A 12958-nucleotide genomic window follows, 5' to 3' on the forward strand; every position below is an offset into this window, starting at 1 on the left:
ACACCGACTGAGATCATGTCATCTATCGACTCAATGACACATGCCTTAACGATCAGGAAGAGATCACCAATTTCGATACAAACAGACTATTTTAAAAGATAAAAATGTATTTTTATCGGTATTGATAGGCTATGCTTTGAGATGCAAATATTGACCTACTTGCGAACACTGCTCGGTCGCCACTCGGCTTTATTAACCAACTCACTGAGAAATCAGTCCGCTTTAAAAATGAATCTCCGATATTCACGATATATTGTCGTCTGCAGAATTTGTATATTGAAAACTCCTAAAAGATTTATTGTAATTGAGATTAGTTCTAGAGAAATAACTGTCCTAAAAGTCAAAAAAATGAAAAATACATGTTTGTTTATTTCTTCTCCGGGCACCTGTTCCTCCGCTATTCATCCGCTATAATGGCTCGATGATTTCTACCATCCCTCTATCCAATAAGTTAGGTGAGTAATTTTTTAGTTAATGGCAATATTTTTCACATTAAATGATTACGGAATCTAAGCCAAAGGCAGAGATTATTTTATTTAGCCAAATCTAATGATCTCAAGGGATCAACAGACGAAAGAATTTGCTATTTCATTCTTCAAAATGTCTTCTTCTTCACTCCCTCTTTCCACAAACAACTTCGTGTGTAATCTTTATTCAGGCGAGATTATCACATTTCGTCTCTTGTTGTGAACATTTGCCACCTTAAAGGCATGTTCCTAATGTTAGAATAAGATGTTAAAGCATCAAAAGTTGAAATTAATGATTTTAATGGTATTTAGATTTATTCATCCTTTGTCAATCGTTCTCTCCGCCATCTTGCTTTGGTAGAAACGATTACAAAGTGCTACAAGTAGTTTTGAATTGGAGATGTGCGTCAATAAAGCTTGTGAAAACTATTTCATTGTCTAAATTTGGCATTTATATAGATTTACAGTTAAAAATAGTATTTGCACACAATTCAAAAATCATTTTTATTTTATTTTTACTTCCAGGTCGATACATCCAAACATTATTGACACAGGCATTTGAAACACGATGTCCAGTAATGAGCAGACTCCAAGACTGCATCCATCAACCATGGATGCATTTTATCAACAACAGGTTCATGCAGGCAGTTCCTTTGACAGGTTTCCAGCTTCTTACCAGAATCCAGCCATGACATTTCCAGGTTTTCCACAAACCTCATACAACAACTTCATTCCATCAAGACAATCTTCAAACACATTACCAAGCATTGGAAACTTTGCTGACCCGTTATCGTACTTACCTTATCCATCTCATTTAGGATCTTCACATTCCACGGATAGACGAGAACCATTACCAGAATTTAGCTCTATAGTATCATCCATGAGCGAAGGTGTGCCGAAACTCTTTCCTTATCCTACACAAGACCAACAGACTAAGCGTCACAACTCTTCAATTCCGAACAGTCTTGCTCATTCGTATGTCACACACGTGCCACAAACGGATTCTATGGATCACTCAGAAATAAGTCCATCGCCTTCTCCAGCTCTATCTCAAACCAGACATCCCATCCAAAAATCTTATACCTCACAACAGTATTCTCAACATCCTACTAATTATAGCCGATATCCAGACATGTCCAGTCACAGACTTCATTCCGAGTCAGAAATAACCTATGCCGCTCCCCAGTCTGTTTCACCACATTCTGAAGTGAACAGATACGGCACACCTACCAACCTTTCCATGTCTGCACCAAATGAACATAAATATGACTCTTACAAAAACATTCCTTCGTCCTTTCCGCGGGAACCATATCCACTTCAGACGTCAGGTGCGGATGATGATCGACTAATGGAAAAATTGAAACATCCCAAGAAGGCTAGAAAGAGGCTGTCACATCCAAAACCAATAAAAAAGGATAAACCGTTCGTAGCTTTCAATCTGTTAGGCAAACTGGAAATGGGCAAGACAAAATCTAATCCGTCCATTGAGAGTCGTGATATCGCGATTCAAACAGACAAGAGTTTGATGATAAATGATTTGAATATTGCCACACTGAAAAGAAAAATATACAATAACCCAGCTCCAAATACTACCAAGGAAGCATCAAAGGACAATAAAGAGGAAACTACGCCAGACAACAAGCCTGATAAACCATTTAATATCCTTTCCACTGATGACATTGATGAGTATCAAAACCATAAGAGAAAACCCAACAAAGAGACAGCTAGTGAAGCCATTTCTGAAACCACTGAGGACATGGAAATCGTCAAGACGAAAAGTAACAAGATCAAGGAGCAATCAGCTGATTTTCAAAGCAAAACGCCGGAAGTACAAGGAGGTTCCTTGGAAAATGATGAGCCTCAAAAAACCCTTATACCAAAAGTACCACTACCGGAGTTGGGAAATCTTGCTCCGGGAATGATCAATTCCTTACCGTTGGCGGCTTTCAAAGGCAAAGATAAAGATGCAGAAATGGAAAGAATGGAGATAAATGTCCGTATAGATGACTCTCAATACGTTTCAGTTGATGATGGTCCTAAACGCTGGAAATGTAACCAGTGCCCCAAATCCTACACAACTAAACATAATCTAGTGACCCACGTTATGGATCACAATGGTATCAAGCCTCATTTATGCATGATCTGTGGAAAATATTTCAAACAACTCAGTCATTTAAACACTCATATGTTGACGCACGAAAACATTAAACCTAACATTTGTCCAATATGTGGTAAAGGATTTACGCAAGTGAGTCACGTAAAGAGACACCAAGCTGTCCACACTGAAAATAAGCCCCATGTTTGTGATGTATGTAATCGGGGATTCTCGTATCCAAGTGAACTGCGTATCCATAAACAAAGGCAACACATTCCAGGAAAGGAAAAATGTCCAGAGTGCGACGAGGTATTTGATAGTATAAAACAACTGAAGGACCATTTGGCTAGCCATGAACAAAGAGAAGATCACGAATGTCCGGAATGTAACAAATTGTTCCGGTATCCAAGTCAGCTGAAGGATCATCTGTCATCTCATTCTGGACATCGACCATTCATTTGCTCCGAATGTGGCATGGATTTTATTAAGGTAAGATTTGTATTGTTGTATATCTAAATCCCTCAATGTTGCTATACAGTGTTTTTTTTTTTAACCCATAACCCATTTTTTATATATATTATATGTGATATTTATATCTGTAAGATAACATTATGTTGTACATATACTAGTTGAAGTTCACATATGTTTCTAGTAACTGGTTATCTTTACATCTTTCAGGAGCACCATCTCAAAGCACATGCATTTACTCACACTGGATTGAGACCATATGAATGTCCCCAGTGTGGTCGAACGTTTAACCAGAGGGCTAATATGATACGACATCAGTTGATACACAGTAATGATAGAGCCTATAAATGTGAAGAATGTGATAAGTCATTCACTCAACCTCAAACTCTGAAAGCTCATATGGTTGTACATGCTGAGAAGAAGCCCCACCAATGTCATCTATGTGGTAAGTATTATAGTTGTTCAATAATTGAATTATCGCATTATGTGGTTCACGAAGAGTATAGTATGCTGCTACCAATGCATTACCACTATGATTTCGGGTTACGTTTTGTAGTTCGGACCATTAGTACTTAGTTTATGTATGTAATAATCATTGATTTACCCTATTCTTATTTTGTTTTAAAAGGTAAAGAATTTGGTAGACAGCATAATTTACAAGCTCATATGCACATGCATAGTGATTCAAAGCCATTCCTTTGCTTCTGTGGAAGCTCATTCACATTAAAGGGTAAGTCAAAAAAGAATCACTTTCTCAATACTGTGCGGTACACATTCAGAGTGTGCTTGCTCCCTCAGCAGACACACTGTTTTTACCCATAATTCTTCACGATTTTTTCAGATTTACGTTTTTCTGATACTTTCTTTCTGATGTGGTTGTGTACCATCATATTTATGTCTTGTTTGAGAGCAAAAGAAGGTATAATTCATGTCTTTTTTTTATTTGAGCCACAATTTGTCAAACACGATTCTTTCAAAAATTGACGACTTTCCTTTAATTATGTTATAGGTAACTTGAAAAGACACAAGAAAGTAAAACATGGTATAGATGATAGTACTGAAAGTATGGAAGAGGAAGCGGTCAGTTTTCTTAGCACCATGTCCAGTCGAGCAAATCATGGTTTGACCATCAATGTCCCACCGGAAGACCAACATGAAAGCAGTCCCGAAACTGGACTCTTATCACCAGACAGTCGTCTTCAAAGGAAGCAAAGAAAGTCCATCCCGAGAAAGATCCCTCAACCAGATTCTGATTCAGTTGAAGAGGGAGAAGATCAAGAAGAAGATGAAGAAAAGGATATTGATAAGGATGGTGAAGACAGTAATCACAGTTCGCGGTTTTTCACAGCTCTTAACCATCCCAGAAGTAGTGGTAAATTGTTAGCCATGAAGCGCTCATTTGCTACTACTCGTGATTCAGACGAAGCTGAAGATGACGACGACGACGAAGAAGGAGATACGGAGTCCATGGGCAAACCACCGAAAAAGAGTAGGAAAGCGTCAGTGACTACTGAGGGTTCCGATAATGAAGATGACTACTCAAGAAAGTATGACAAGAAGAATAGAAAGTCTCTGACCACTGATGGATCAGAGGAAGACGATGAAGAAGGTGAAGACGAAGCAGATCTGGAAAATGACAGTGATTGGATACCGAAACACATCAAACCAAGAGTAACCAAAGGAAAGAAATTGGCCTCTGTATTGGCTGAAAAATTCTCTAGATCTAACTTAAACAAATAAATTGGTGAATGTAATATTATTTGTTGGTTTCTCTTTTGGCACATGTGTATTTTCCAAGTTAGTTTATTTTTAACTCGTTAGTGTTATTGCATAATATTGGAGAACAATCCTTGGATGATTACTAGACTTTTCTTAACTTAAAGAAACATTGTCATCTGTAAAAACTATACTTAAATTTATTTACAAATTTTCCGTGTTTAAAGTGTCAGATGCGCCATTCTTTTTGACAAATCCTACTTTAGTCTCAGAAACAGGAATTTGTTTTAGCCAAGTCAATCAGTTATAGTGTTCACAGCTGGCCGTCGAAATTTCCAGATTTATCCGCGTTTGAATGTTAAAATGACGAAGTATTTTTAAAGGAATTATGCGACATTTCTAGTACTTTTGAAGACTATTTACATATTTAAGACTCAAATGAATTCCCTAAAATGGCACACCTTTCCCTTTAAAATGCTTTCAAGGAACTGTAAGCTTATGTGATAAAATCTGGGACATCCACGAACGTTTTCTTGGAGACTTTCTATGTATCCCAAAATGATAATGATAATTAGACATTGGAGACTAGATTTTCGTCTCGTATCTTTGGAATTCACGGAGTTTCAAGAATATTTTCATCATCCAATCACTTATCTGTACCGACTGCTTTGATTACACAAGTTTGGATCTGTGGGTGTCCACCATTGCTTAATGGCTGTTTTACATTTGTAGAGACAGCTAAGTGATAATAACATATGGCATAATGTTTATGTTTTTAATTTTCTAACCATGCATCTATCAATTGTGTTTGTTTATTCCTCAAAGTGAGCTCGTGAACCAAGTTCTGTCCATAACAGTATTAAGATACTGTTTCACTTTTGTTTACTTTTCTTATTTATTTTTTTGTTATATGAACTAAATTATGATAAAAATCACTATGAAATTATTTTTCTTTTCTCTTTTATTTTAATTTGGTTTGTCCTCTATGCACCCGCCCCCCTCCTTTGGTTCCGCCACTGCCTGTTGGTATCAAGATCGTTACTTACATTCTGTCATGCAGATATCATCAAAACGGTCATAGTAATTTTGTACAACCAATGTTTAAAAGAAAAATCGCATGCAAATATACACCTCTAAAAAATATCAGCTTTTGAATTATTGACATTGTCCAACTGCTGCGGTCCTGTAAACATCGTGATCGATAAATACTCGGTAAGCGTCACAATATTTCCGACTATCGTTTGGAAAACAACACGGCGTCTTTATTTGAAAAAAAAATCATTTAAATTAAGCAAAGAAATTCTTTTAGTACGAAAGTTCGATAATGTGCATTGTTCGGCAGTATCAATTTTTTTTCGGTAGTAAAAAGTTAAGACATGCGCACTGATGAAACATGTGGAAAACGATTTCCTTATTACAATAAAAATGGCGGAGGTAATGCTTGAGGTTGAAGATGGTGATGAATTTGAAGTTGATGAAGAAGGAGATCGTAAGCAATATTACATTTGATGTTTACAAAATAACTTTAATTTACTTGTGTAGAATTAATAGAAACCAAATCTTGGAAGATTGCGTCGTAGATGCTGCTGACCGCCATGATCCTCATCTTTGTTTTGATTTTCAATTTTTGATATTTGTTATTTCTGATCCCAGTTATGGTACAAAACTAAGACACAGGCAAAATGAAAGTGAATCTTAGCTAAGCCAACGTCCATCTAAAATATTCTCTAATAGAGTGTTTGTAGTTGAAAATGTTTATTACAATGTCTGCAACTAGTGCAAGTGCATGACTTTCAGCTTGGCATAATAAATAGGCTATTCATTCAGAGAGAAGTGATTAGACTTAAGTCTTAATTTCTATTTCTGTCATATAAGGTTAAATTTAACTATTGACCTGCTGTTTCTATTTCAGAGGGTTTGGTGAAACTGAAAGAAAAAGCAAAGAAAAGAAAAGGCAGAGGGTTTGGTTCAGGTTTGTAGTTATCTAAGGTTATTTATTAAAGACAAATTGTGGTTCCGTTTATTGATCTTGATGATCAATAGTTTGTGTAGCCTATATTACATGGCTTCTATTATGTTTCTGTTAGTTCAATCTAAGATTCTGGGAATTTCAAATTTTATGATGATAGTGGATGTGATTTCTGAGTAATGTTAGTGACATTGCTTGTTGAGTAATATGCTGTGCTATGGTACCATTTTTATTTTTTTGTTTGACTAATGGCTAGGCCTACAACGGCATCATAAACCATTGGCATAATAGTCACACTCGTAAGCTAGCTATATGATTAATATTTTGTTGTAGATGGACCAACAAAAAGTGGCGTGGAAGAATATGAAGGAATGGATGTTGATGATGCTTTACCAGTTGATGGTCCGGGTCCACAAAGATGTGAGTTTGACAAAGATATTTATCAAAAAATATGTGCATGCAGATAAATTTATTATAAATCTACAATTTATTTTGAAACGAAAGAGCCACTGTTGTCATACCAGTTTGTATTTGTGGGGGCATTAATGTAATTCCTATAAACACTTTGTAGTGTGAACATCAAAGAAATAATATAGAGTAGGTCTAACTATGTAATTATTACTTGATTCCTCTTAAATCCTTGTTGATAAACACTTAATTTTATTTAACAGCTGTAGAAGGTTGGATCTTATTTATAACTGGTGTACATGAAGAGGCACAAGAAGATGATATTTATGATAAATTCACAGAATATGGTGAAATTAAAAATTTACACTTAAATTTAGACAGACGAACTGGTTTTCTCAAGGTATGCTTACTTTATTGAAGTCTGGATTGGGTAAACCAAGCTTCAGAGATTAAAACCATATCCAGTGTTCGTAAAAAATTAAAACATGTTAAATCGTTCCTGAAGGAAACTTACACTTCTTAGATAGCAAATACATTGAGATAAATGATAAATCTGTTGCAAAGTGCTCCATCTCCATGACGTAATTTTTTCTTTCTCATGCAACCTTTCTTCTGGATATATAGAGAGATAAAATAGTTCAAGTATTCAAGAAAGGTCAAATGAGATATCCTAAACAGAACAGTTATTATACAAATTTGCATGCTATTGTTAACAGGGTTATGCATTGGTTGAATATGAAACATTTAAAGAGGCACAGTCAGCTATGGATGCTTTAAATGGTAGTGAAATATTGGCACAGAAAATTAATGTGGATTGGGCGTTCGTCAGAGGACCAAGAAATACTAAGTAAGCAAATACACAGAGATATTACAGCCTGATTGTTTTGGACTGCTTAATTTGATTTAGACTGATTGTTGTCTTTAATTTGAATTAGGCTGCCAATTTGATTTGAACTGATTATTATATTTAATTGAATTGGACTGATTGCTGTCTCCGATCAATTTGGACATGTGCTCTTGTCAAATTAGCTTGAACTGAGAGGAAACATAATTCCTGGTAGTTTATATGAAGTCTATAATATTGGTGTGGTATATTTCAGGAAAGAAAGAAGAGATGATAGAAGGAGAAGATAGGTTACAGTTTACTATGTATATAGATGTAAATAACTTCATTATTTTAATGAGTCATTTAAACATTCGTTAAAATCATGTCAGTCATTGTCTAAGAAATCTAAGTATGAGGGTTGGCTGAAAAGTTCTTGGCCTAATTGTGAAAGATCCATTACAGGTCGGCATGTATCTGAGTTGGCAGCACTTGCTTAGAGCTTTTTAGTCAGCACTCTTATGTGGTAACTAGCATAGTTCCATGGTATCGGTCCGAATATATTGCATATGTTTCCTATGTCTTAAGAAACATTTTATTTGTACTTGTGTATTGGTTATTATTTTCATTAATTTGTTAAGTGCATTATTTATTTTTTCTTGGAAAATTTACTTAAGCGAAGAGGATGGGGATTCCCTTGATTGATAGATTATGATGATTATTATCTTGTTCATTGAAAATTTGACTTTGGCTAGATGTGATTTAATAAATGGTTAAGAGATTATAAGACTTTGGCAAACTATATGGAGTTTTAATGAACAAAAAATATGGCTTTTGCAATTCAAAACATCCTCATTTAATGTGAATGTTTTGTCAAAGAATTTCATATAGTGTCCATTATTTAGCTGGTATGTTCATCTCATTTTAATTACTTCATTGCTTATCATTGTTGTAAATATTTTTTACAATAAAAAAGTCAAGACCCTACAAGTTGTGATTTTCCTAAGCATGCTGCCAAAGCAACCTGTATTCTATGTTTTATACAGATATGTTGATAGGGATGCATACTGTACCATGTTCCTTTAGCAACATTGTAGGACAAATGTAAATGTCTTATAAAGTTGCTAATATGATGCTGTATATGTTCAATATTAATAAAGAGTTTCTGAAAGACAATACCTTAGAATTTGTCTTCAAGATTGGGCGTTCTATTCGTTAGCTTGACAAGGAAGCTTCATTATCCATGAAAAGAAGATATTTCTTCTCCCCTTATAAATTACATAGTTGGGCTTAAAAGGACAGATTCACAATTTTTTTGACCAATTGTACCGTTGTCTCAGAAACAGGAATTTTTTAGCCAGGCTAAATTAGTATAGCAGTATTACTGTTCACAGTCGAAAATTTAAGCCTTCAAATCCATGTGTGTCCGAATTATCCAATTATCTGTGTTCGAAAGTTCAAAAGAAAACGCATATACAGATAAGAAAAGTGAAATTCCTAGTTTGAGGTATTATACGATGTTGCCATCATCAAATGTTACCACACATTTTTATAGGACTTGTGTCATTGCTTCTTCAATCTGGCCAATGTGTATAAAATTTGAAAACCAGCCCCATAAACATAACTCACACAATGTCTTTTCAGACTAATCCTCGATCATATCAATACTCAAGATTACCACACAAGCATCAAACTCCAAAAAATTAAGAAAAATACCCAGACCAGAACTGTCATTAATGTTAGAGGCTCTAATTGAATCTGATATTTCACTTGTTTTATTATAAAATAAATATATTTATTTACAATTAAACTAATAAAAATTTACATTTTAGGATAATTCTCTAATTCATAGGGTTGAGGTTCATCCCAATATTCATCAATAGGTTTACTAAAAGCATCATTTTTCCTAAATCCACTATCTTTTGTCTTGACTTGAGAAACACCCTGTTAAATAGACACAAGAAATAAGTAAAAATATGGCGTTTTATTATCATTAAAGGGATTGTGAAGAGGTTTTTTATTAAATTTTTTATGTGCATCTGGTTCATAGTTATTATCAATTAGCACCATTGCAATTTTCAATCAGACGTCGGCAGTTCCTGCAATTCCACTAAAACTAAGTGCTTGACGTCACTAATCGCAAAGGGTCTTATGTCATGTAACAGCCATCCCTTATCTCAACCTCAGTAACATGTTATTATACTTACAGTAACTCTATCTCGATGTTCAGTCCAGAATGTGACTGGTTGTTCAGTTTTGTAGTTGTGTTTCTTAAAAAAAAAAAAATCATAGTTCACCGATAATACCAGTCTCAAATTACAAAGAAAAATGAAATGAATGGAGTTTTACATCTTACTCTTCTGCACCTTGTGGGCTAATGAAGACGGGCAACGCCATGCAGGGTGCCATGAGGGAAATTTTGCCAGGACATCTTTTTCGATTTCCAACTGTCGAGGGATCTTTAACGTGCACAGCCTGTAGCACTCGGGGCCTCGGTTTATTGTCCCACCCGAACAACTTTTTCCATGTCAGCTCCTTTTAAGTCTCATATAACAGGTTGAGTTCGTAAAATGAAAATCTATAAAACAAAAACATTTGTCCATGCAACTTTCTTGTTTTGGTTTGGTGGTTTGCATTTTGTTCAATCCCTAAAGTCTCCTAAAAGAGTAAAATCAATGAACAGTAACCTAAGATCAGCTATCTGTACTTACTGATGTGTCAACGACTACTTCTTCTGGCGTGAAATCTTTTGTATAATCAACTTTTGTTACTGATCTAAAATCGGTGGCTGGTGGTGGGGGGTTAAATTCTTCATTTACTTCTTTACTAATAGATGAAAAAAAAAATAAACAGCGATCAAGGCAATGACAAACCTATCGGAATTATACATAATTGTGCTTAAAGCATGGTTAAGAACAATAAATTTGTATAATATTCATAGGATGTCAACTAAAGTAATGGCTTTCGTAAAGATAGTGGACCACAGCCATATACGCCCTTTCCGGCATGTGGATGGTAGAAACGAAACATCCATTTTAAGTTTCATCAAATTCGGTTGAAAACTAAGAGAGTAATAGCATATTCAAGAATTTGGGCCAAGGGCAATAACTCTGCTTATTACGGTTGAAAAAGGCTCAAATTTAGTTTTAGATCTTTGTTTTATGAATATGTATACACATACCGAATTTCATTTCATTTACCATGTATTACCAAGACAGATTCAGATTTAGCGAAACTAATGCTGAGTTGTTTGTCGTTACATAGCTTTTTGCTTCATGTGGTAAATGTTATAAAATCTAAAATAAGTTTCATAGTAAATGTTTTTGTTGGTTATCTTACCTTATCTGTTCATAAAGCATCTGTTCCATTAACTGTTTCTTGGCACCTTAAAGTACAATTAAAACTAAGTAAATTATAATTATGTTGCTCTATAAAACATGCTATATTTACATATCTCAATACACTACAATATTTACAATGCATATTATACTGGTACCCAATTATTACATATATCCTTTAAATGTTACAATCAATAAGTTTAAAATTCTCAAACGTGGCCCATTTTACATATAGAATAAAAACTTTGTATTAGTCAAAGAACTATAAGTTATTATTGAATTATACAGGGATTCTGTTTAGTTATGACACCAAGTAAGTCCACTGATGAATATATACTTTATATATTGGCAAAGTTCCACTTAAATTAATGCAGAGAAATCCACATAAAACAGTGCCCAGTTTTTCTGACCTTAATCCAGCTAAAGCTGTCAACATTCACAATAGCTATCAGTGGCTGAAATAGGAGCAGGTGTTTCAAACTAAGCTTTTATACTTCACTATGGTACCAAAAAAAAAAAATGCTGAATTCTATTTTAAATTCTCCAAAGAAAATGTTATATATTTTCACTGTTAAAAAAGTGCTCAATACATCAATTGTAGATTGATATAGGAATATTAAATATTTAATATTTCTACTCATAACAATATGTAAATTATATTATCATCTTACCTATTTGTCTGACATCAGGACTTTCTGGTTTTTTATATGATACTCTAAATGTGGTTAAATTTTCAGCCTTAGCATCAGAAGTTGTTGTTAATAAGCCTGGATGACCAACTCTAAATACATGGGCTTTTGTATGTTGATCTTTTCCTGATGGCTCCAAATGCGATACATTTCTCTGTAAAAAAAAAAGACAAGGTTGTAGACATTTTTAAGGGTAGGGGCAGGGCCTATTTGAACTTTTTAAACAATCAATTTTTGATGTGGTAAATACCTGCATAATATAAGGCAAAAAAATTTCTATAAGACATCCAACTACAACTCACACAGAGGATGACTTTGACAGAATGAATTGTAATACTTATTTGAATATCAACACTAGAAAATGACAAAAATATCTAAAGACGAAAAACAGTAAAACTTAGATCTTATAATGTACCTCTTCAACCCAATTCTCTAAAAGACATTTGCCACCACTGTTATTAAATCGTATTTCGTTTCTTCCTTGGTTAATAAGACTCATTTTTCAATTCGATCTATCCCTCAGAAGCAGATAACAAAACCTCTTAAAATGAACTGATACACTGGATCTGACACCTGTGTTCAATGTTGTTTACGGAAGTAGTATGGCTGCCGTAACCATAGAGAAAAAAGCTAGGCATGCGCAGCAACAGCTTAAAGTCTTTGTTATCCAGCAATAATAGAATTATTGTCTGTACAGCATAGAGTTCTAAAATAGTTATTGTATACATCTATGCTGTACAGCGGTATATTTAAAGAAGACGACCGAGGAAAGGGTTAAAGCTTGTTCTAAGCTATGGTTTCCGCATATGAAATGAAAGAGCACTACATTGCGCATCTTCTCGGCACAAAATGGTCCGGAAAAAAGAATAACACAGGGGTTTGAATGGACCCGAAATACCCCAGTGCATGGCTCCAAAGGGGTTAATGTGTCCGATTTAGTTTCAGCTAGTTTTCAGCCATTCTAGAGTTCATAGACCTCTTTTGT

General features: G+C 34.7%; 3 protein-coding genes across 3 annotated transcripts; 2 read left to right on the forward strand and 1 right to left on the reverse strand.

The window, feature by feature from the left end:
- Positions 1 to 2385: 2385 nt before the first annotated feature.
- Positions 2386 to 4083, forward strand: LOTGIDRAFT_126291 (hypothetical protein; the record flags this gene model as incomplete). Its single annotated transcript, XM_009062822.1, has 4 exons — positions 2386 to 3051; positions 3241 to 3475; positions 3659 to 3760; positions 4040 to 4083. Coding segments are annotated over 4 exons (1047 nt in total), but the record flags the coding sequence as incomplete, so codon positions are not given.
- A 2088-nt stretch (positions 4084 to 6171) lies between these two features.
- LOTGIDRAFT_126420 (hypothetical protein) lies at positions 6172 to 7974 on the forward strand (the record flags this gene model as incomplete). Its single annotated transcript, XM_009062823.1, has 5 exons — positions 6172 to 6235; positions 6659 to 6718; positions 7049 to 7135; positions 7387 to 7523; positions 7840 to 7974. 5 exons carry the CDS (start codon positions 6172 to 6174, stop codon positions 7972 to 7974), a joined length of 483 nt encoding a protein of 160 aa, XP_009061071.1.
- Positions 7975 to 9698: 1724 nt separating this feature from the next.
- On the reverse strand, positions 9699 to 12562 carry LOTGIDRAFT_234660 (hypothetical protein). The gene is made up of 6 exons (XM_009062824.1): positions 12389 to 12562; positions 11956 to 12127; positions 11286 to 11331; positions 10658 to 10772; positions 10154 to 10216; positions 9699 to 9890 (listed from the first exon to the last, which is right to left on the reverse strand). Exons 1-6 carry the CDS (start codon positions 12470 to 12472, stop codon positions 9768 to 9770), a joined length of 603 nt encoding a protein of 200 aa, XP_009061072.1. The 5' UTR covers positions 12473 to 12562; the 3' UTR covers positions 9699 to 9767.
- Positions 12563 to 12958: the final 396 nt, after the last annotated feature.

Source organism: Lottia gigantea (assembly GCF_000327385.1).
Source record: "Lottia gigantea unplaced genomic scaffold LOTGIsca_53, whole genome shotgun sequence".
Classification (NCBI taxonomy): Eukaryota; Metazoa; Mollusca; class Gastropoda; family Lottiidae; genus Lottia; species Lottia gigantea.